The following is a 25,000-nucleotide window of genomic DNA, read 5'->3' on the forward strand; positions in this document are numbered from 1 at the left end:
CATGATATTGATTCATATATTTTAGCAATCACTGAATCCTTATGAGAGGTTAATGACGCGGCGCACGTTGGTAGAGAGATTGACTCAGAGTGACCCCAATCTGATCCAGTGGAGGGAGGTGAAGAGGGAGGGGTGGAGAGACAGAGATGGAGAGAGAGAAGGGTGGATAGAGAGAAAGGGAGGGAGAAAGAGAAAGGGTGGGGGGTACAGGGTATTAGTCATCAGAGTCTCCGTGTGACACCTGCCTACAGGAACTCAAATGCCAAGGTCAATGAAAGAGGGCAATTGGAAACTGATGTTTCTCTCTCTGCCTCTCTCTCTGTCTCTCTCTCTCTCTCTGTCTCTCTAAGTAAATAAAGAGGTAGGGGTGAAGTCTTAATCACACCCATGTGATCCCAGTACGAAGTGTGTGCTGGTAGTGCATCAGTGAACCATAATGACATCTCATCTCACTGCAGTGGGCCATAAGATCACACATCTGCCCTAAAGAGAGATTACCATTCTTTCTTAACAATAGCAGGCAGGGGCAACGGGGAGATGGGAAAGGTCCAATAATACTATTGGAGCTTTGTGAAACACTGAGGGCCAGATGTACTAACACGTTTGCGCCCACTTCAGGCGTATTTGTCTCGCAATGTGCGTGTAAAATCATTGCGAGGTATGTACAAACAGGCCGCAATGATGTAAAAGCGCAAACTGCCTGTCGCGGGAGCTGAAAGTGGCAGATTGCGTTTGTCATGTCATGCATATGCATTCATGGGAGGATCCAGGGGAAAGTGGGAGTTTTGCGTAAAAAGATGGGAGGGGAAGAGTAAAGAGCGGCTAGTTATGTATTCCGCGGTATGTACAAAGACTGCTCCTGAAAGCGCACGTCTATTCTGCGCCTAAATACTTCCGCCTTGTAAAAGCAGGTGTTAATCCAAATTGCAGTTCAATGCATCAATAAGAGAACCTTTCAAAGACAACAGAATCGCTATTTAGAGCACCAGTTTTGTAAGTATTTGTACTATCATGATAAGGGATCAGATTCCAAAAATAATTCAGTGGAAATGCATGGATTCCAGTTGCTGCTACGGGAAGAAACTGGAATCCATGCATTTCCACTGAATTATTTTTGGAATCTGATCCCTTATCATACCTGTTCATTCTTACTCGTCGCTCGACTTATCGTGACTAAATTCAAGATGGCTGCAAACGCTAAACTTCGTGAAGATACTGTCTGTATAAATCGTCTTGTAAGTAAACTACCAGTGCTTTTTCAATGTTCTCAATGTCTCGTTTTAAATGTCAGGGCCCTCGGAAGTCTACCAATGAAGTGTGGAGATACATTGAGCCTCGTAAATGGGTGTAAAACAGTGATTTATTTGCATGGCTAGCCCGATGCCGAAGCACCACTATTGAAAAAGCTGTTGGTAGCATCGGCTAACTAGCGCCAGATTTTGGAGTGCAGGGGACAAGCCGAGATGGGCTATGAGACATACGTTCACACTTGGTATCATGTTTCAATACACTTTAGGTCAATATCACACCGGAATTCTCCTTTAACTTTCGTTGGCCTTTTGAATGTCTTACTTTCACTTTCACGTCATTCACTTAAACTTTCCTACTTGCTATATTTGACCAATTTTCCATAGCCTACGTGCACAAGTACTTTAAGTAAAACTACTGATCTTCATCATCTCCCTGCTTGTTGACATCTTATCGTGTATGGTATAATTTCATAATCGCTAAACGTTTGATTCTTTTTAATGTTTTCGTCAGTTCACTTCATTCAACTGCGCTTGTATAGGCGCTGCCATTCAGTTGTGGACGTTCGTAAATTGCGTTTATGGGCGGAGAAAGGCAGAGAAAAGCGCAGTTTACACTAGTTTGATAAATACGACGGAAACTTGGGTCTGACAGCGTTCGCAATATGCGGTTTGTCCACGCTACGTTCGCAAATGTACATCTCGCCCTGAGAAACATTGCCACACATCAGGAAATGGAAAGCGATAAATAGTGGAATTTCGTGTTAAAGGATGCACATTTCAAGTGGTTGTAATGTATTGTTTTTTTAAAAAATGGAATGTTTTAAAAATGACTCCGCAAAGTACTGTAAATGTCCTGCAGTTTCTCCATGTGAACACACTGTCTCATCTACGATCTTTCAAACTGAATCTGGAATGATTGGAGTGTCCATCATTATAATTTTAAACAGCCTGATACTTATGCACATATACGTGAGGTGATAATGTAATAAACAAAACATTGAATTTAATTACTGACTCGAAAAGCTGTTTTACACCTGCTAAATGAAATACAGACACAATATAATGCAATTTGCACATTATTGCAATGCAATTGCATCTTTGAAATGAGTGAAAATGTCAAGACTGACCAGCCACGGTCAAATAACAAACTGACAGTTTGTAAGAAACGCAAAGTTCTGCAAGTTCTGTTTAGTTCTGCATTCCAGTCCAGCTGGAATTTAGCATTAACACTGGTTTAGCCGTCATGACTGACACATTACCACAGCTGAGGAACAGTACACACATATAGAACTGAAATGAAAGTGGTGATATCCCTATGAACCATCGTTTCCCAACCTTCCAGGCCATGTGGGGTCGCCTGAAATTCAAATGGGATCGTCTGAGATATTAGGTATCTTACAATTGACCAGTACATTACATAAAACCTATATATTGAATAAAAAAAAAGAAAAAGCCCATGATATCCAAGTTAAGTAACTAATCTGATCCTTCATTACAATCTAGCTATGTAAAAATAAACGTTGACATACCGCATGACATCATCATGGATAATAATGATTGATCAACGTTCCAAACAAAGTAGCAAAACAACAAGGCAAGTTAGTCAAACAAACAAATTAGCTTATAGGACATTTGGGGAAAATACCGCTTTGAACTAGATGTTACAGCAGAGATTAAAAATGCGCTCTCTCTCTCACAACATGTTTTGAATGATTTGGGTCGCCAACGTTTTGTGACATCAAAAAAGGGTCACCTGCCAAAAAAGGTTGAGAACCCTTAGTATAAACCATCAAGTAACTTGCTGTCAATCAATAACTGATACAGAAACCCAGAAAAATGGACACACATCCACCCAATTTATCTAATATAGTCATGTACGTACGTGCACACGCATAATGCACACATACACACACAAACACACACACGCGCACACACACACACGCACGCACACACACACACACACACACACACACACACACACACACACACACACACACACACACACACACACATAGTGTGAGGGCAGAAAGAATGAGAAGGGCGTAGGGGTGAAAAAGAGCGAGTAAAGATAACAAAGAAAGACAGGAAAGAGTGAATATAAGGGAAGAGAAACGAGGGATGGAAAAGATGGAGGAGAGAGCAAAGAATTATAGAAGAAAGATAAAAAAGCAAGAGATGATAGACATTTGAGCAGAAGGAGAGAGCAAAAGAGAGAGAGAAGAGAGCGGACAGAGGGAGGGAGAGAAAGAGAGAGAGAGAGAGAGGGAGAGGGGGGAAGGAGAGAGCAAGAGTAGGGGATGGATCAAAAGAAAGAGGATAAAGAGAGCAGAAGGGACAGGGGGATAGAAGGATAGTGGGATGCGGGCAGGGCTGTCCTCGTCCTTTGCTGATGGCAGATGTGGGCTCGGTCGGAGGTGGAGGGGAGGCCCACTGAGCATCCATTAGTGATGTATGACACAAACACTCTCACACAGACAGTGAGAGGGAGGGAGAGGGAGATAAAGAGAGAGATAGAGAGAAAGGGAGAAAGAGAGAGAAAGATAGAGAGAGAGAGGTGATGATAAAGAGATCACACTAAAATGAAGTGTGTGTGTGTTGTGTATTTGTGTGACAATTTAATGTAAGTGCATGAGTGGTGGTGCATGGTGATTTGCTTCAAAGGAATCATGAATGGAGAAGAGACTGACTATAATCATGCCACCGCCAGCCAACATAACAGCAAAGAAAACGCATTTAGCCCTCAGGAAACAGAGATGCATGCTAATGACGACATCAACATCACACAAAGAGATATTACAGGCCATTAATGCTGTCCCTTGGAGTGTTTGTGACGCTGACCCACTCACAGCTGTTGCAAAGGACTGTTGTAACCAAGCCTACTGTGTTATGGCCTGTAAACACATTGCATGATGTGTGTGTGTGTGTGTGTGTGTGTGTGTGTGTGTGTGCTTCTGTGCGAAGACTGGGCATGAGAGGCAGGCTGATTGAGCTTTTAAAGCACACTGATTGAGCATTCTACGTAAGAGAGGCGCGCGCCCTTGATTGAGTGCCGCGGTGCCTTTTATGCCCATGCACCGCCTGATTGAGTCTCTCCCTGACTGACACGTTCCTCCACTCGTCTGTATAGTGCCGTATGCAGAGCACGGCTGGCTTTGGGAGGGTGGGGTGGGTGGTTTGGGGGGGTGTAGCTCAGAGCTGCCATCAGCTCTGACAGACAGTGCCTTTGAAGACCCTCTTTCACTTAGCGAGCGGGTGCACACGTAAGCGAGCCCTTCTGCGACACTGTAGGGAGGGGAGATGAATGCGCGGGGAGAGTTATGGCGACGAAGCGGCTAATATTTCACCGCTTGTTTGTTTAGAGGGAACAGCTCTATCTGGCACGGCAGGGAGGAGGGAGGTGACTGATTAGGTCAGATGCCACAGTAATGGCAGAGCGCGTCCTTCTGTTGTGGAGGGGAAAAAACAGCTCAGTGGCTCTGTGCCGCTCCCAATTTGAGCCCGACACAGGGGGAGGATCTCACTCAATGTGTGTATGTGAATGTGTGTGTGTATGTGTTTGTCTGTGTGATCAGTGTGTGTCTGTGTGTGTGTGTGTGTGTGTGTGCATCGGTGTGTGTGTGTGTGTGTAAGCATCGGTGTGTGTGTGTGTGTGTGTGTGTGTGTACAGAGGGCACAGGAGTGAAAGCCAGAGCTGGAATGTAATTAAAAAAAGAGGTGAGGAAACAGAGGCGGGGGCATCAGTCTGTGACCGTAAAGTTCTAAAACCCCAAGCGCACAACCCTGGACTCAGCACAGGGATTACCCAGGATTTACACTCAGGAAAAATGTCCTCTGTGTGTGTGTGTGTGTGTGTGTGTGTGTGTGTGTGTGTGTGTGTGTGTGTGTGTGTGTGTGTGTGTGTGTACTGTACTGTATGTGTGTGTGTGTATGTATGCATTTGAGAGTGTGTGTGTGTGTGTATGTGTTTGTGAGTGAGAGTGAGTGCATGTATGTGTGCATGTGTGAATTTGTGAGGGATACGAGAGAAACAGGGTGATGTCTTAAACCCCCCAAAAGAGTGAATCTTTGTGTGCATGCATATGAAAGATCAATGTGTGTATGTATGTGTGTGTACATCTTTGTGTCTCCTAAAAGTGTGTATCTCTGTGTGTGTGGTTGTGTGTATATGTGTCCCAGGAGCATGAATGTTTGTGTGTGTTAATCAAAGACACACTTCACTGAACTAGTGGTAGCCAATCAGCTGGATGTTTTATGGGCCTGTCCCCTGTGTGTGTGTGTGTGTGTGTGTGTGTGTGTGTGTGTGTGTGTGTGTGTGTGTGTGTGTGTGTGTGTGAGAGAAAGAAAGAAAGAAAGAGAAAAAGAAAAGAGAGTGTGTTTGTGCTAATCTCTAAGTGTTTTGGTGCAACTCGTGATGTAGAACCAAAATGGCCACTACACATCAGATTGATGATGGACCTTCCTGATTCTCCCTTTAATCACTGACCTTATTATACTCAGCTGGACCTCATGGCCGCTCTCTTTCTCTCTCCCTCCCCAATCTATCTCTCCATCTTTCATTTGGACGCTGTCACTCTCTTGCTGCCTCCCTCTCTGTCTTTGCCCCCCCCCCCCCCCCACCACCACCCCTTGAAGGTTATACACACACACACACACACACACACAAGCACACACACACACAAACACACAAGTTGATTTTCTCTCTCATTCGTTGTAGGAGGAGGAGGAGGGATAAACTATGACGGCAGCACAGATCAGTGCACCAGATGAAGTCTCTTTTAGGAACACACCAAGACCGATGGACTTGCAGAGGTCATACAATCTAAAGCATGAAGAATGAAACATTGTCTTCCCAACTTCTGGTGGCTTGGCTCTCACTAAATTGTGAGCTCACAAGCCTATGTGAAACTGTGTCTGTACACACGGATAGACAGTAGCACATGAGTATTTTCTGTAACACAGTGGCTCTCAATCAGTGGGTTGTGCTGTGGATTTTTAAGGAACCCAATGCATTTTTGTGCAGGCCCATGAAATAGGCTAGAAGGGCATTTTTAAATCAATTAATGGCACAGCTTCTTAACAAACAAAAGTAACACTTTAGGTAGTCAGAGAGACAGAACTTTTTTGTTTTACACCTGGCCTTCAAAAGGGTACCATTCTCACTATGATTTCATGATGTTTAACAACCAATGTGAGAACAACTTTGGCAGCACCCTTTTCCCTTGTCGAGCAACAGAATAAAATCACCTTTCCTAAAATGTGAATAGACTCTTAAAGGAGAATTCCGGTGTGATATTGACCTAAAGTGTATCGAAACATGATACCGAGTGTGAACGTATGTCTCATAGCCCATCTCGGCTTGTCCCCTGCACTCCAAAATCTGGCGCTAGTTAGCCGATGCTACCAACATCTTTTTCAATAGTGGTGCTTCGGCATCGGGCTAGCCATGCAAATAAATCACTGTTTTACACCCATTTACGAGGCTCAATGTATCTCCACACTTCATTGGTAGACTTCCGAGGGCCCTGACATTTAAAACGAGACATTGAGAACTTTGAAAAAGCACTGGTAGTTTACTTACAAGACGATTTATACAGACAGTATTTTCACGAAGTTTAGCGTTTGCAGCCATCTTGAATTTAGTCACGATAAGTCGAGCAACGAGTAAGAATGAACAGGTATGATAAGGGATCAGATTCCAAAAATAATTCAGTGGAAATGCATGGATTCCAGTTTCTTCAGTAGCAGCAACTGGAATCCATGCATTTCCACTGAATTATTTTTGGAATCTGATCCCTTATCATACCTGTTCATTCTTACTCGTTGCTCGACTTATCGTGACTAAATTCAAGATGGCTGCAAACGTTAAACTTCGTGAAGATACTGTCTGTATAAATCGTCTTGTAAGTAAACTACCAGTGCTTTTTCAAAGTTCTCAATGTCTCGTTTTAAATGTCAGGGCCCTAGGAAGTCTACCAATGAAGTGTGGAGATACATTGAGCCTCGTAAATGGGTGTAAAACAGTGATTTATTTGCATGGCTAGCCCGATGCCGAAGCACCACTACTGAAAAAGTTGTTGGTAGCATCGGCTAACTAGCGCCAGATTTTGGAGTGCAGGGGACAAGTCGAGATGGGCTATGAGACATACGTTCACACTCGGTATCATGTTTCAATACACTTTAGGTCAATATCACACCGGAATTCTCCTTTAACTTGCCTTTCTTTTGTGCTCATGAACACAGAAAAAAAATATGGGTGTATGAGAATCAACACCCTTGGTAATAGCCAATAATAATGTGCGTAATCACTGGACAAATGTCAAAGTGCCTTGGCGTTTTGGTTTGACATTTGGTGTCCCTTAGCCCCCAAAAGGTGGAGAACCTCTGCAGTAACCTGCTTACAGATACAGAAAGAGAAAGTATGGATATCACAGAACGGCATATAAAGGTTTCCCCAGACATCAGATTCTACATGATAGAATGTCTAGACGCTCTCTGAATTAGATGTCTAGCTGAAATAAAAAATGAGGGATGTGTTAAATTTAAACTCTTCAGCTTCAAACTCAAAATGCAAAAAATGGCGCATGTGAAGAATGCACACTGCTATGTGGCTAAAAAAAAACCTCACAGAAAACCCACGTCTTCCAGAGCCAAAAAGCTGACTACTCGGGAAGTATTGCTTGGCCGTGTTGTAGTGTCTTTAAAGTATGAATCTATGGTATATCTAAAAATATGCCAAGAGTATCTAAAAGGGCAACGTTTTTGATGGGTATTTGATAATAGCCAAGAGTACCAGACGGACATGCTACACCAGCGAGGGAAATGGAGAGAGAGAGGAGAGAAACCGACTGAACAGGTGCTGCAGAAATGCTCTGACTTTTACTGAAGCACGCAAGTGACGTTCCTCTTCTCGCTCGCTCATCTCCTGTTCTCCCTCTCCATGTTTGCCTCTGCCCTCAGCGACTCTCTCTCTCTCTCTCTCATACTGTAAGGCCAGAAATGTGGATATATACCAGTGGAGAGGTCTCATGTTGTCAAAAGCCTTTGTAATCAACAGTACCTCTGTTTATTGAACTAGAAAGCCTCTGGTTTAAGCTACCATTTGGTCTCTGGTTTGCTGAAATGGCAGAGTACGCATCTGGAGTACGCACAGTCCTCCTTCCGTCCACAACATGAGATTTGCGTTTGTCGCTAGACTTCTTAAATCGAGTCTTAAATTAAAAATGGTTTCGCCCAAAAAACAAGCAGAAAAATTACTCCAGGAAGTGTGTGTATAAACTGTCTTCTAAATAAACTTTCAGCACACATACAATGTTGCCAATGCCTCGTTTAAAATGTTAAGAACCTCATTACACTGTTGACGAAGTGTGGAGCTTTTGTCAGCCTTGTAGATAGGCTAAAAGAAGCGATGTGTGCAGTATGAGACTAGCGCTATGGAAGAATCGTTAAAAAGCGGCTAAGTCCGGAATGCTTCGGGTCTGGATAGGGTCACCCCTCATCCATGACTCCAGCTTATGGTCATACTTAACATATCTAAAACCCATTTAACACCAGAGTTCCCCTTTAAGCTAACTGTTCTTTTGTTACAGTATGTTTACCTATCTGAGTTTTACTTTACATTCAATTTAAGCAATATTGGTCACATTTACCTTTATGGTTTACTGGTTAACAAATTGTTAATTCACCCACCATTTATATATCTCTTCTCGTGTGCCATGCCACTACTCTGCTATAGTTGATAAACTACTTGGTAATTATTCAAGGTCAAGTTCTTAATTTTATGGAGTCAGATTAATTGTGGTTCCTCGTAATATTACCATTGCTTCACCAGTCTGTCCTATTGTTCAATACACGTTTAAACCTGTGAGCGGCCAACGCAATTCTCATCCGTGAGGAACGTTTGTGCCGTCTCTTTTCAATACCATCCCTTCCCCACCCAAGAGTCGGCTGGTGACATCACTCTCTGCTTCTCTGTTCCTCTCCCGTGTCTCATTCACCTTCCCAGGCTCTGTACAGTTTGTCCTCTATTCACGGTGTAACAGAGCTGAATGGACTCAAGTCCTGAGGTCTCATGTCTATAAACATCCTATGTTTTCATCTTTAGGCTCATAACTCATCAGTCTGCTGGACATAGACACCTATGTGTGAGACTGCTGCTTTGAAGGCCAATACCAACAATGGCAGAAAAGAGTCGGAGATAAAGCTTGTGTGTGTGTGTCAAGAGTATTGAGAGAGAGAGAGAGGGAGAAAAAAGAAAACTCCACTGTACCTTATTGAACCACGTCTGAAATCCATTGTCCTTGATGGTGAGGAAGAGATCTGAGAAGAAGAGAAGAAGAGAGCAGAAGGAGAGAACACCATTAGTCTTCATTCCTTTCGGTCATCACAAGTCATCACTCAAGTGGCAAACACAGATGGATGGCAGTCGAGGAGAGGTCAGTTCAAACAAATGCAGAGAATGCACTCAAAGAGCTCTAAGGAGTGCACTTCGGATCGAGTCTTCAGAACGTGACACAACAAAACTCACTTGCTCAAAATGTACTGTAATTAGTCAGACATAATGGACACAAAAGTCGATGGCAAGTGATGTGAATTCAAAAACAACTCAAAGAAACGGTATGCGTTCTTCCAGGCTCTCTGAATGCACTGCACACTGAACTAAACCAAATCGAATCGAAATAAACCATTTGAGTTGACAACCTCAGAATACACACACATGCTTGAGCAGAGCTGTTGCTATGAAGGCACAATACAACAGCCCAGCAGGGGAGAGCAGGCATCTACAGCCTACAAGTGGAAACAAGCGTATCTGTGCAGAGAGTGAGAGAGAGAGAGGGAGAGGAAGAAAGAGAGAGAGAGGAAGAGAGAGAGACAAAGAAAGCATTTATTTTCTATCATCCATAAGAGATCCCCTTAGCCTGGTCGGATTCTTCCTTTGACAGCTTTCAGCTTCTGACATTCCAGCAGAACATCAGATAATGGATGATTAAGTGAAACCACTGTGTGTTTAATCAACAGCTGGCGCACACAGGCGCACACGCACACGCACACGCACACGCACACGCACACGCACACGCACACACACACACACACACGTCATGATGCCCTTGGAAGCCCTTTTGTCCTAAAATAAAGTAATTTACTGGCAACTCACACAACTTCATTTCATGAATGTGATCTGTGACAAGTGTCAAGTGTGTGCGTGCGTGTATAAGGGTGAACTTAGGTCAAATCTCTTCTTGTGTCATTGATTTTTAAAGCACAACAGCGTGTGAGTGTGTATGTGTGTGATTATAACACCAGTGCAAACATGCTGTTCAGTCATTACTCTCATTTGTGGGGTCAAGTACAGTAGGGTCCTTTCCTGTGTGTGTGTGTGTGTGTGTGTGTGTGTGTGTGTGTGTGTGTGTGTGTGTGTGTGTGTGTGTGTGTGATTTGCTGGTGTATTTACCTTATGCATGGTACAAAAAGGTGTGTGTGTGTGTGTCAGAGAACAAAGCTTTCAGTACTCAATATGACTTTGCTTGATTAAAAATCTGACTGGTGTGTGTGTGTGTGTGTGTGTGTGGTACGAGCTGAATGCCTAACTGTAGTATTATTTGTAACAGTGCTGACCTTTATAGAGACACAAGAGACGGCGTTGAATGAAATCTTACTCTTTTCTTTGCCCTGTCTTCTGCGTTCTCACTCTCACCATCCCTCCCTCTCTCTCTTCACTTCTTTCACCTTTTACCCCTCTCTCTCTCTCTCTCTCTCTCTCTCCCTCCCTCTCTCTCTCTGATGAGGCTGCAGATAAACAGAGGCATTAATCAGGGACGAGCGAAGGGGCACAGGATCACCCACACATCCCTCTGATTACGGAGTGTGTGTGTAGGGGCCATTAGAGAGAGTGTGTGTCTGTCTGTGTATGTGTGTCCTATGGACAGGGCTCTACACTAAAAAAAAATTCCAGGAGCACTAGTGCGCCCAAGTTAAAAAATGTAGGAGCACAGACACAAATTTGGGCACACAGTCAGTTCTGTACTTAACTTACACATAATCTAGCATTACACTGCAGCTAACAGTTAAACATGCCAGTGCACCAATTGCAAAGATTAAGAATGACTGACGACATTTAGGCTACAGGAAACAGGATTTTAAAGATCAGTGCCTACTGTCTGTTCTATGCGAGTCTGTTCTATTTTCCTACATTTTGTTAATTTAGCTAATCCAAATATGCCTATGGTGACCTATTTGACTGCATACTGAATACTACTACTAAAACAGTCCATTTGCTCTTCCACAAAACCCAACATAGTCTAATCAAGGATATATTTTTTATACTTTTATTTTTTATTTGAAATATCTGCATTGATTGGGGCAGTTAGGCAAACATTAGGCCTACTTTCGTTTTGCACTTCAGCTTCAGTGTAAACAAACAAGAATGCGTGGAAGCCTGGAGTTGTCAGTAGCGTTCTACCTTTGAATAAAATGCGAGTATTACGGGAGGCTACTTTTGTGCCTGTTCGCTACAGATAATTGCAGCCAATACGTCAACTGGGCTAAAAGGCATGTTAGGTTACCTTTCGTTCTCTCACTGCATTCTCAGAATCTCATCCTGTTCCTCCTATATCCGATGAATTCGGTGGATAGAAGAACTAATTTCTTCAATCTTTGCATCTTGGCTGGCTAGTCTAACTTTCCGCTTTTTCTGTGCGCTCTTGGATTTGATATAAGCGACTAGCGAGTCACAACGCGAAACTGCTAACGTTGATGGGAGGTGTAGTTTTTATGCTGCATTCGCGACGTGATTCTATGGTTTGCACCAGTAATGTTTCTCGATGTTGCGGTGTATTTTGTAGACAAACATTGACATGTTTAGTAGCCATTCGCACCAGTGCGCCTAAATATTTTTTTGCACTCGCACGCAATCATTTTTGCATGTGCGAGTGAAATGGGCGCACTGTAGAGCCCTGCCTATGGACCTGAAATACATTGAGTAATGCACACATCCTGATGTATAGACAGGGTTCAGTGTGTGTGTGTGTGTGTGTGTGTGTGCGTGTAAACGTCTTGCAGGCTTGCGTATGTCGCGCATCCCTGAAAGCTTCCACTTAGTAAACCCTCTGCTCCGTCTCCATGACGATAACTTCCCCTCTTCTTAGCTGTCTCCTACTGTTAGCATTTAGCATAATCAATCAGAGCTAAAAGTCAGCAGGTGGCACTTAAGAGCCACCAACCCCAGTCCCACTGTCCCACCCCCACGCATACACACACACACACACACACACACACACACACACACACACAATCTCCCAGGCTCCCATGGTGTAAACAGCTTGTGTGCTTTCACTTTCATGAGCTCTATGTTTAATTCAGGGGTGCAGAGGACGAAGCCTTCGGAGCTGTAAGTGATTTATCATGTCGCCAGATGATTAAAGAATTCAAAACTGCCGAGCAAAACCCTCTCTCTCTGTCTCTCTCTCTCTCTCACACACACACACTCCAGCTTGCTAATTACGAGCCCTGGTGAATTATTAAAAAATTAAAACTGGGCGACACTGTAATAGTATTAAAATGAAAGAAATGGGACGTATGAAGTGGCCAGGGTATTTCTGAAGAGTTGGGGGCTAGTATCTTTTTTACTTTAGTACTACTATGAAGAAGCTCTGTTTCTTAAAAAGCCTTTTTAGTGACTAATAACACAAACATTGAGCTTATGTGTGGATTGTGATTTCTTCACTAACAGCACCAAAACAGACAAAAAAAAGTCTGTATAGAAAGGATATTACAGCTCCTTACAACAATTGTGATCCTCAAAAAAAGCAAACAGACTGAACTGCGTTTGCCAAACGGTGCTTTATGCCTGGAGGTGAGCATAGTCAACAAAGCTTTCACTACTCAATATGACTTTGCTTGATTAAACCTCTGACTGTTGAGTATGTGTGTGTGTGTGTGTGTGTGTGTGTGTGTGTGTGTGTGTGTGTGTGTGTGTGTGTGTCTGCGTCTCCCTGAGCTCATCTCCACCATCAGTGTTGGCGTCGGAAAGAGTCACGGCGAAGCGTCTGGTGCCGCGCCCTGCCTAATTGGCTAATCAGAGGTGCCGAGAGCGAGTGGGGCGGCGAGGAGAAGCCCAGTGGCGACAGCAAGCCCAGAGACACAGCTGATGCATTTCCACAGTCTTAATTTGATTAAAACACAAGAGTAATAAATTAATATGAGCCTTGATTGCTGCTTGGGCTGATTTCATGCTCTTGTTTTTGATTTCTCAGGCGCCTGTAGTGTGTATATGTGTGTGTGTGTTTAATAATAATTTGCATTTCATTATGAGGGAGTCTATGTGTGTGTGAGTATATGTGTGTGTGTGAGTATATGTGTATGTGTGTGTGTGTGTGTGTGTGTATAAATACGCATTTGTGTTTAATTATAAAAGTATGCGTGTGTGTGTGTGTGTGTGTCTACGCCCGCAAAAGTATATATTTGCCCTGTCAAAGACTTTATTTTCTTCCTTCCACTCCTCTCTCCCCACACCTGAATGGAATGCAGAACAGTCTCTTGTGCCATTCCTTGATTCGGTAACTATGTGTTTGCTTGATTGTTGTTACTCCCCCTCCCTCACTTCTCCTTCCCTGGCCTGCTGGCTGCCATGATGCCACTTCCACCAGCGCATGCATATTTCAAAGGGTCCCCAGGATTAAAATATTAAAGAGCACATTTAGATATCGCCTCGTAAGGTTGGGGGAAAAAATGCCGAGAAAAGGTTGCTCTTCAGCAGAATAATTACAGAGCCTCACACCAACGCACAGCTGCAGGGAGAGATACTGGAGATTTTATCGTTCGATTTTTGCTTTTCTTTTGGACTGGTGGTCTTGACTAATAGCAGGCTGTCCTCATAAAACGCAGAAAGCCGGCAGTCTAAGAAGGGATCTGTGCTGGTGATCAGAGAGGTGAGGAGCTTGTGGATTCCTGGGAGATGGGAGGTGGAGGATCCTCGCTGCGCTGCCTCGAAGATCCCCTGTTGATGGGATGACAGCGGAAGAAAAAGGCTGCCTGCAGCAAAGGAAGGGACCGGAGTTGTCTTCCGAGTAAAGATACACTGAGAGCAAGCCGAGGTTACACACACAGACGTTAGTTAGTTATAAAACAGTAGTTTTACTAATGTACACAGTAAACAGATATTGAAGTGATGCACTCCAGTTCAGCTCCCACTACAGAGCCAGCCTTCCTTACCAGCCTGTCAAGTCGCCCAGCATCCTTCTTCTTTGTGCTTCCTCCCCAGCATACCACTGCATAGAAGAGGGCACTGGCCACAACAGACTGGTAGAACATTCTGAGGAGCTTGCTGCACACATTAAAGGACCGCAGCATCCTCAGGAAGCACAGCCTGCTCTGTCCTTTCTTGTAGAGTGCATTAGTGTTGGCTGACCAGTCCAGTTTATTGTCCAGGTGGAGACCCAGATACTTGTAGGTGCTTACCACCTCCACATTGACCCCATCAATGGAGACTGGTAGCAGAGCGGGCTTAGACCTGCGGTAATCCACCACCATCTCCTTGGTCTTTGAAGTGTTAAGTTGAAGGTGATTGAGTTTGCACCACTACACAAGTCCTCCACCAGGCTCCTGTACTCCTCTTGCTCGTCCCTGATACACCCCACAATTGCAGTATCATCAGAAAACTTCTGCATGTGGCATGACTCTGTGAACTGTGGTCGCTCGGTCAGGTAATCTGTAATCCAGGTTACCAGGTGAGCGTCCACACCCATCTGCAAGAGCTTGTCTCCCAGTCTGAGGGGTTGGATGGTGTTAAAAGCACTGGAGAAATCAAAGAACATGATTCTCACAGCACTTTTCCCCTTGTCTAGGTGAGAATGTGTCCTGTGTAAAAGATAAGTGATGGCATCGTCCACGCCCACTTTCTCCTGGTATGCAAACTGTAACGGGTCTAGTGCATGGCGTACCTGGGGTCTGAGCATACCGAAGACCAGTCGCTCCATTGTTTTCATCACATGTGATGATAGAGCGACAGGCCTGAAGTCATTAAGCTCACTGGGGTGTGGTTTCTTTGGGGACGGGGGTGAGACATGATGTCTTCCACAGTGTTGGAACTTGTCCGAGACTCCAGTTGAAGATGTGCTTCAGTGGCTCCCCCAGTTCAGCAGCACAGGCCTTGAGCAGCCTTGGACACAGTCTGTCAGGCCCGGCTGCCTTCCGAGGATGAAGTTTTTTTAAAAGATAACTTACTTTATCAGCTGTAATGATGGGGGGGATGAGGGGAGTGGAGGGTGAGGAGGAGGAGGGGTGCTTCTGAGAGGGTTGTCGTGCGGCTAGAGACTGATGGCCGTTGGCTGAAGCCATTGTTGCCGCACTACTCGTGGTCACCATGTGGGGGAGAGGTGCGATAGCCTGATCAGCAGTGATGATGGAGGGGTGGGGAGCAGCATCTGGGGTCTGATGGCTGTTGACTGAGGTCGTTGTCACCTCGTTGTTCGTGGTCGCCATGTGGGGGAGGGGTGCAATATCCAGTGATGGTGGGGGTGAGTGTTGCACTGGTAATGAGTTGGGGTGGGGGCTGGGGGGTAGGCAACCTGTTGTAAAAGTGGTTCAGCTGGTTCGCCCTGTCCAGGTCTCCCTCCACAGAGCTGCTGCTCTTCTTAAGGCCAGTGATAGATTTCATACAGTCCCACACCTCCTTCATGTTGTTACCTTGCAGCTTCTGTTCCATCTTCCTTCTGTAGTCCTCCTTGGCCTCTTTCAGCTTATTCTTGAGTTCCCCCTGTACTCGCCTCAGCTCTGCCATGTCCCCCTCCTTAAACTGCCCCTCCCCCTCCATCTTTTTCCTATTGAGAAGGGTCTTGACATTACTGGTTATCCAAGGCTTGTTATTTGGATAGCAGCGTAGAGTCCTTGTGGGAACAACAATGTCCATACAGAAGTTCAGTACAGATAATCAGTAGTGCAATGTGTGACCTCCTCTAAGTCCTCTCCATTTAGTAGCACACTCCAGTCAGTGGACTCAAAGCAGTCTCTCAAAGCCTCATCCGCTTCCGGTGTCCACTTCCTGAAGGTGCGCGTGGCAACTGGTAGCCTCTGAACTTTTGGCTTGTACATTGGCTGAAGATGAATGAGGTTATGGTCCGACTTCCCCAGTGGGGGAAGGGGGGTGGCACTGTAAGCATCCCTCATGTTTGCATACATGAGATCTATTGTCCTGTTTTTCCTAGTTGGGCAGTCAACAAACTGGTAAAAGTTTGTGAGGGTGGAATCCAGTGTAATGTGGTTGAAGTCACCAGAGATCGCAAAGAAGGCATCACTGTGCTGAGTTTGGAGCCTAGCGACTGTAGAGTGAATGACGTCACACGCTGTGTCCGGGAGGGCTTGAGGTGGAACGTAGACACAAACAACAATGGCGTGCGAGAACTCCCTCGGCATGTAGTATGGTCGTAGACTGACCGCTAGTAACTCCACATCCTTACAGCATACGGTCTCCTTCATTGTAACATGTCCGGGATTGCACCATCTGTTGTTTATGTATAGCACCAGTCCGCCTCCCTTCTTTTTGCCAGAAAGTTTATTGTCTCTGTCCAAACGAGCTACACTGAAGCCAGGCAGCTCAACTTTAGCTGGGGGGATATGGCTTGTTAGCCACGTCTCCAGCTTCTGATTTCTTACCAGGGCAGCCAGTTCGTCAGTCTTGTTGGCCAGTGAGTTCACGTTTCCCATAACCATCGAAGGAACTGAGGGCTTGTGTTTCCACTTCTCCTCCCGACGCCTAGTCCTCACTTTAACTCCCGCTCTGCACCCCCGAAAGCACCACAGCTCCTCCGGGATGTTTACGTGAACCCTACCAGCATTCCGTCGTATTGCAAGCAGCTGATTCCTTGTGTACACAAGTTTGTTGCCGCTGGAGCATTGTAATAGATCCATATCCATAGGATAGAATGAAAACACTCCTCAAAGTGCGTAATCCAAAAAAGTTGCGAAATAAAAAAATGTAAAAAGTAAACAAAGGCGGTAAGAAAAACACAAAGACACGGAGCTACCTCGACAGGCTGCCTCTCTCGTCGGCGCCGGAACCGGAACTTCCGATCAGAGGTGCTGCTATTTGCTGGTTCGAGTCTGGGTGAGTGCAGGGTTGGTTCAACAGCATGCAGGTTAAAACACACGCACACACCATCATACCTGCAAGGTTCACACTGCAAACTCTGCGCTCATAGATACCAAAAATAACAAACAGGGTTACGAATGCCAGCGATACCTACTGTAGAGCAATGATCAAACTCACTATAGTCTAGGGCAGTGGTTCTCAAACTTTTTCTGTCATTCTCCACTTTGGAGGTGGGGAATTTTCAAGCCCCACCTGACCCCATCACCTTGGCAAAATGGTAACGTTAAAATATTATTTTCGCATTTTGGTTACATTTCCCGTCTCAATCTGCTGAATCTAATTTGTTGTTAGAATTCATGTGTCTGTCTGTCTGTGACTCCTATGTTTGTGTGTGGCTATTTTGCGTATATAGCAACCAGCTCTCTCCCTGTTATTCGGATAAGGTTCAAGTTTTAAAAAGATGAAACGAGAGCCAGACAAAATGTGATCCCAAAACACAAATAACAATAATCCAAAGTTCGTCGGAGGGTGGGATAGTGAATTCTAGCCGTGTGCAGCATTCGGCTGGAGTCACATGTGACCAATTTTAAAAGCACCGCGCCAGCCTCACAGCCTCTCAGATCAGTATGTGTTTTCCCCTCACAACCTGACCTTGTGCACACCAAAACATATGCACACACACCAACCCACATGCACACACACGCAAACACGCAAACACACACACACACACACACACACAGACATTATACAGAAGCCTCCGAGAGCCAGAACATGGCTCAAACCTGAAAGAGCACTCACGGAGCTCACTGTAAAGCACGCTGATAATCTGTCGACGGGAGATTGGAATCAGAAAGACCCAAAATAAAAGGGCACCCAGCGGGATGGCGGAGTGTCTCGTGGTGGAACTCGCGTCCCACCGCACGGTTTGCATCACCCAAGTCATCCTAATGAGGGCATTTAAAGGAGAACAGCCTCAGATGAAATGAACCACACACATGAAGGCACACACATACGTGCACGCACGCGCACACGCACACGCACACGCACACGCACACACACACACACACACACACTGATATACGCATCAAACACAAACTTTCAGACAATGCAAACATGCACTCACACTGCTGCACAAACACATGATCAAGCATACACACACCCACACAAACATTCTCCAAAGGCATTATGGGAAACTGAGGGTGGGTGAACATGACATGTAACCGCTGCAGGGAAGAGAAGTCAGAATGGGGAAAAAAGAGAGGATATAACAAATGATGAAGAGAGAGGAGTTGAGGACCGGTGCAGAAAACAAGAGGAAAGTGCGAAGGCATCGCTCAATTACAACCAAGCTGGCCTCAAAGACCACTGCTCTGTGTGTACACATCTGCAAATGAGACCGGATCACCGATTAATGCACAGCCACACGCATATGCACAGCCACACACATGCACACACAGCCACACGCATATGCACAGCCACACGCATATGCACAGCCACACACAGCCACACGCATATCTCATTTCCAAATGAATAGACACGCCGCACTTTAGCCCTTCCTGTTCAGACTACGTGGTTTACTTGGCGAGGTGGTGGACTGGTGCCTAGAGGGTGTTGCCTGTGGGGAGATCTGGCCTCTCTCTCTCACTCTGCTTTTTTTTCTTGAGGGCGACACGGGAGGCAAGTGCAGCGTTTGAGTGTTTCAGTGCTAATCCATCAAATCCTTTCAGGGAGCTGAAAAGCAATTTGGTGCATCTGGAGTCTCTGCATGACTGCGAGAGAAGAGAGAGAGGAGAGCAGAGAGAGAGAGAGAGGAGAAAGAAAGAGGAGAGAGGGAGAAAAGAAGTGAAGCCCAGACCAGGCCCTGCATCTGCACTCCATTACACTCCCAATGAAGATGCGGGGAGCCCAAATTTGCACACACTCGCAGCACAAGATGGAGTGAATGTGAGTGAATGACAGTACATGATTTGCTCCCTATTTTTTTTTCTTTTATCAAATGCAATCTCTCCCTCTCTCTCTCTGTAGCCACTACTATCTCTGTGAAGCTCTGATGTGGTGTGGTGTCGGTCCACTATGGTTTGTGTGTGTGTGTGTGTGTGCGTATCACACAGTCCTAACACTGACGGCCTCTATGTGCAGCAAGACTAGGCTTCAGTGCACCAGGGAGGGCAGTAAAGTTTTCATGGGAGCACATAAATGTCTGCTGGAGTGAACAAACTCAGTGCCTCCCTCCCTCCCACCCCACCCCACCCCACCCCACCCCAGACCCCCTTCTCCAGTCAGACACGGCTCATCAGCAGAAATGTTCGTAATTTTTTTAAAAGGGCCGGTGCGTGGACGTTCAGTCTCCAACACCATTTGGATTTTGCTGGGGAGGGCAGAATTCCCTCCTCCACTCCATACTCTCTCTCCATCTCATTCATCCTCCTTTCTTTAGTCCCCTTCTCCCTCCTTCTCTTGTTTCCTCTCCCTCTTCAGATCTACTCTGCTTCCATCTCTTGTTCTCTTTCTTTCACGGTTTCACTCTCTGTTCTCTCCCTCTCTCTCTTTCCTCCCTCTCTCTTTAGAAAATCGATAAATACAATCGGACTGGGCTGGTGCTGACGGCTCCCCCTGGCTCCGCTGACAGGGTCTGAGTGCTAAGTGGACTGCAGCAAACTGGACCAGTGCAGAGACCGACCAGAAAGGACCCTGACTGCCAATCACCCCTCAGATGAATGTATGTACTTGTCACATCTTGTCACCTCTTTCTTTACCTGCCTGCCTGTGTAGGAAGGTAGCGCTGGAGTCAGAGTTGCCTGGAGACTTCAGGTTTGCAGATTACTGGTGCTATTTTAAACCCACGCTGATCAATTAGAGCTTCATTTGTATGTTCTACAGTCATGTGTGCCTTTTACATGAACCAAGCTCTTTTTCCAATATGTGTACCACTTAAGGGTGAGTCACCTGCCAGGCGTGAGTATATGTTGTGCAGCTTGAAGAGAGAGATCTGATTGAGGCATGTGGACTCTGTCCATCTGCATTCATTGCTTTTTACAACACGCGCACAGACACACAGACACACAGACGCACAGACACACAGACACACAGACACACAGACACACAGACACACAGACTGGGATCAGACTGGAAGAAGGGAACAGACAGAAAAGGGAAAAAGACAATTAGATGGAGGTTAAGAGCTAGACAGAACTAGACTAAAAAATAAACAAACAAACAAACAAACAAACAAACACAAAGAAAGAAAGAAAGAAAGAAAGAAAGAAAGAAAGAAAGAAAGAAAGAGCAACTTTCATCAGCTGAGTGAAGAATCAGAAGAAAGAAGAAGCTGAGTGAAATAAACAAAAAAGGAGAGGGAGGGGCAGTTTCATATAGCAGAGAGGGACGCCTACAAAAGGAGCTGAGAGGCCGGAGAAAAGAGAGAGAGAGAGAGAGAGAGAGAGAGAGAGAGAGAGAGAGAGAGAGAGAGAAGAGCACGAGAGAGAAGACTAAGGGAGAAAAGAGTAAGAGAGGGGAAAGAGTGATGAAGAGAGAGAAAGAGAAAAGAGAAGACGAAGAGAAGAAAAAAACGTGTGTGTGAGAGAGAAGAGCGGCGTCTCTGAAAGACAAACGAGGCCGAGCAGAGGTGCAGATTGGCGGTTAATTACGGCACATTCACAGCCTGCGCTCGCTCATTAGTTACAAACAACGCCGACGCGCCACACGCTCAATGATCTCTATCAACCATGGGCTCCAGCCAATGCTGTTTCAGAATAGATTCTGTGCACAAGCACAAGCACAAGCACAAGCGCACGCACGCACGTACGCACACGCACACGCACAAAGCACTAGATGGGCTGTCCCTACAGACCACAATGTTCTACAACATGCTGATAGAGTTATTAAGTAAGCACAGTAATGATCTATAGCAAACCACACCCCACATGGCTTTCACAGTAATGGCACTTCAAAGGAAATTGGAATCTACAGCACCAGGTGCACGGTGTCCGTAGAGAAGCTGCTGTGTGTCCAGTGCTGCTGTCTCTTTACCAGAGGTCAATAGGTCGGCACTTCCCTCCCAGACAAGCCGGCGGGGTGCTCCTCCACTGCTGACTGTGTTTGGGTAAAGGCCAAGTCCGAGCCCCACATAAAGCAAGTCGACTCTGTCTGCTCACCTGCTTAAAACCACTACTATGTGTCCAGCACAAATACCACATCTGCCAAAAAGCTCCGGTATATATCTCAGTATTGTCCACCTATGAATATTATTAACTACATATATCCCATAAAGCCATGCACCGAAAGGGCCATGGATCATGGGCGTCACAGATCCCTCTTTAATATGTCAGTCGGGCTATGGATTCGTCAGTGGAGCCTGAGTGTACACACTTAAAGTTTCACTACTTAGGGGAACCCTTAGGTTTGTCTCAGAGAGTACTTTTACTGTAGAGCAACTTATCTACACATGACAAGCCACCCGACTACACACACAGACACAGACACAGACACACACACACAAACACACACACACACACACACACACACACACACACACACACACACACAGTCCCTTAGAGCAGTAATTGTGGTAGGCAGGTTATTTGTTAGGCTCTCAGCAGGTCAACTAGCTGTGACTCCCATTCCAGCTCTGGACCTGAGAGCCTCAGCAGAGGGGACGAGGAAGGCTGGGCTGGGCTACAGGCTGAGCAGGACCGGGCTGCCCTCCTCCACATCCCTCCCTGGGGATTTGAATCAACGTGTCAAATTCAGTCAAGGAGGATTCTGGGAAGTCCCCCTGGAATGCTTAAGATCCCCTAGAGAGCACTGTGCACTGGATGTGCCATACAGTGGGTGTTTACTGCAGATTGGATGCAAGAGCAGGTAAATAGAGACACTGGTACGACATCTGTGTGTGTGTGTGTGTGTGTGTGTGTGTGTGCACACGTGTTATCTATCCATATTTACTATATGAGATGCTCCTGAAGCTCAGATTGCCACAGTAAGCCTCAGCATTGTGAAGGTCATGGTTTTGATTTCCATGGAGCACACATCCCCAAGAAGCTATACATGTAAGCCATCTATGGCAATCCAATTACGCTTAAACTGTATGGCACTGAAATAAATAACATGCAAATGTATGTGTTTGCACATATCTGTACATGTGTGTGCGCACTGATAAAAGCCACACACTCCTCTATTCTCTTGTGTGTATCGATTGGCTCTTTACCCCCCCCCCCCCACACACACACACACACACACACCTCCTCTTTTCCCTTACCTCCATGCTCTACCACAGCAGCACCAGCAGAGACATTCATACACACTGCCTTTATGGCCTTTGACATTATCAGCGAAATGTCATGGCCGCAGGCACTGAAATAGATACTACCCTCCCTCATGCGCACACACACACACACACAGTTACACCACAGGGCAAAGAGCTCTGCAAGCTCTCAGGGTATGTCCCTGTATGAACACAATTTGTATAATGAAGTGAGCATGAGGCTGTATGAGATGAATCCTAAACTGTGTTCGAGACTGCAGGCGTAGACTGCAGTTCTCGCCTACTCAAACACCTCAAAGTGATGACTGTGAAACATAAGTTAAACTGAATTAAATGAGCTGAATCCAATTATTGTTCTGGGGCAAATATGCACATATTTGAGTCTTGGCAAGGCCGCAAGGTAAGCAATGACATGATATGAATAAATACACAAAAAGCTATTTTGTTTCTTTATTTTTCCGATATGCTGCAACTCACTACAACTGTTGACACTAGTGTTTGCATGGTCGCTGACCTTTAACCTTTGTGTCTGAGTCATTGTTAGTTTCTGAAGGTTAGGCCTTCAGGATCTAGTCTGAATAATGTTCTGTCATCTTGATGTGGATGCAAAAGTCAGCGTGGCTTTCCCAGAGGCAGAGCCTCAAGCCACATCACATCCCAACCTGCACCAGACCGAGTGGGGAACAAAACTCCACAGCTCATCGGATCATCTGGAACACTCTTCCCTCCTGAGGTTCCGTGTTTGACTGTGCGCCCACAGAACCTGATGGCGTACATACAGCTGAGCCACACACGGCTGTCAGTCGCACAGTTGTGCTCTGCGAGTGTGTCTTTGATGAAAGATAAAATCCCCTCCGCATATCCGATTCTCTCACAAGTCCCCCCCCCGTTTAGCAGTGCTGCGGCGCACTGAAAATGGCCAGAGAGGAGAATTAGCGCGCTAACAGCGTGAGCTAATGTTTTTGCCTCCAATCTGCCAGTCTCAAAGCTTGTTAATGAAAATCGTCTACAGCGTCTACACATGTTCACTCGCCCCACCCCCACCCCAGCCCCAGCCCCAGCCCCTTATCGCGCGTCCCCCCAGCCTCCTCCTCTTCCTCTTCCACTTCCACTGCAGACGCTGAGCGCTTCGATGTTGGTTTTCTCTCAGCAGTGAATGACATAACAGGCTGATGAATAGGGTGTGCAAGAGACAGCATGCCTACTCCACGACCTTTCCTCCTTTATTGATGAAGTTGTGGTAAGTCGCAAATTTGGAGCATGGGGCGGGTGGGGTGTGGGGGGGATTGAAGCCTATAAATAAATCCCATTTAAGCCAATATATACGCTACATCGTTCCACAAGACCCCCATCTCTCTCTCTCTCTCATTTCACCTTCTTCTCTCGTCCATTCTCTCTCTATTTCTCTCTCCATCTCTCTCTCTCCTGTTCTCCCTCTAATACACAGCCTTGGCAGGCGTGACACGATGAGTGCAGGGACATTTGGGCAAGATGTCGCTCGGGGGAGAAATAATCCCATAATGACATTAAGGAAACAACGTAGGTGCAGCGTGAGGGGATTATGCCAGCCCCCTCGAACGCCGCTGCTGCCACCGCAACCTCTGCTACCACCACTGCCACTTCCAGCGTGGGGGGGGGGGGGGGGGGGGGGGCGCACAGGGCTCCATGAACTTGAGAAAGAGGGAGAGAGAGTGAGAGAGAGAAAAGAGAAAGAAAGAGGGTGGTAGAGAGAGAGAAGAGTGAGAAAGATGGAGATAAAGAGAGAAAGATGGAGATAGAGAGGGAGAGTCGGGGTTGTTTAGTGCCATCAGGGGTCCAGAGTGCGACCAAAATTTTTAAAGGTGCGGATATATTTCCTGGGTCGCACTGGTGCACCTAATGTCATAAGGTTGAGCGCCTAGACTTTACTCGCATCTGCTGTCTCTCCACGAACTAAGCGGTTGTTCTACTTTGACTAGTGGTGCATGGTGCACCAATACTGCAAAAGTATCGCTATACCCTGAAATTAGAAACCTCACAATAACTAATTGTATTAGTATCGATATAGCCTACGTTTAAGAATGACAGTCGTGCGCTTCCCGTAGCCTATGTGTCTTTTCTCATCACACGCACACAGCTGTCGTGATCCGAGCGAGTAGCGATGTTAATTTTGAAATAAGCTACACAACCTATTGGCAAACGTTTACATCTTGAGAGAGTTCCTTCTAGGTAACTGTTAGCTCACGCTGACGTGTCATGTCTATCATTAATGTAGTGATGATTTCAACAAAATCATAGAAATTAACATTGCAAGACCTCTTGCAAGACCATTGCAAGACATTGCTCCTCTCTTCTATGATCCCATAAATTTCTTTGACTTGTTAGTTTTTTGAACATTTATTTTATCAAATGACATAGAAAACATAT

General features: G+C 45.7%; 1 protein-coding gene and 1 long non-coding RNA gene across 2 annotated transcripts in view; one reads left to right on the forward strand and one right to left on the reverse strand.

Annotated features, from left to right (window-relative positions):
* The window catches only part of itfg1 (integrin alpha FG-GAP repeat containing 1), a gene marked incomplete at its 3' end in the record, with an annotated part of 114,845 nt that overhangs the window by 78,267 nt on the left and 11,578 nt on the right, over window positions 1-25,000 (reverse strand). The window contains 1 exon segment of the mRNA XM_042062654.1: window positions 9,517-9,566. Within this exon segment, the coding sequence (XP_041918588.1) occupies window positions 9,517-9,566 (50 nt within the window).
* Window positions 12,618-13,285, forward strand: LOC121682264. Its single transcript, XR_006022489.1, has 3 exons — window positions 12,618-12,633; window positions 12,976-13,098; window positions 13,260-13,285. It is a non-coding gene; the product is annotated as an uncharacterized LOC121682264 (long non-coding RNA).

Source organism: Alosa sapidissima, chromosome 14 (genome assembly GCF_018492685.1).
Source record: "Alosa sapidissima isolate fAloSap1 chromosome 14, fAloSap1.pri, whole genome shotgun sequence".
NCBI classification, from domain to species: Eukaryota; Metazoa; Chordata; class Actinopteri; order Clupeiformes; family Clupeidae; genus Alosa; species Alosa sapidissima.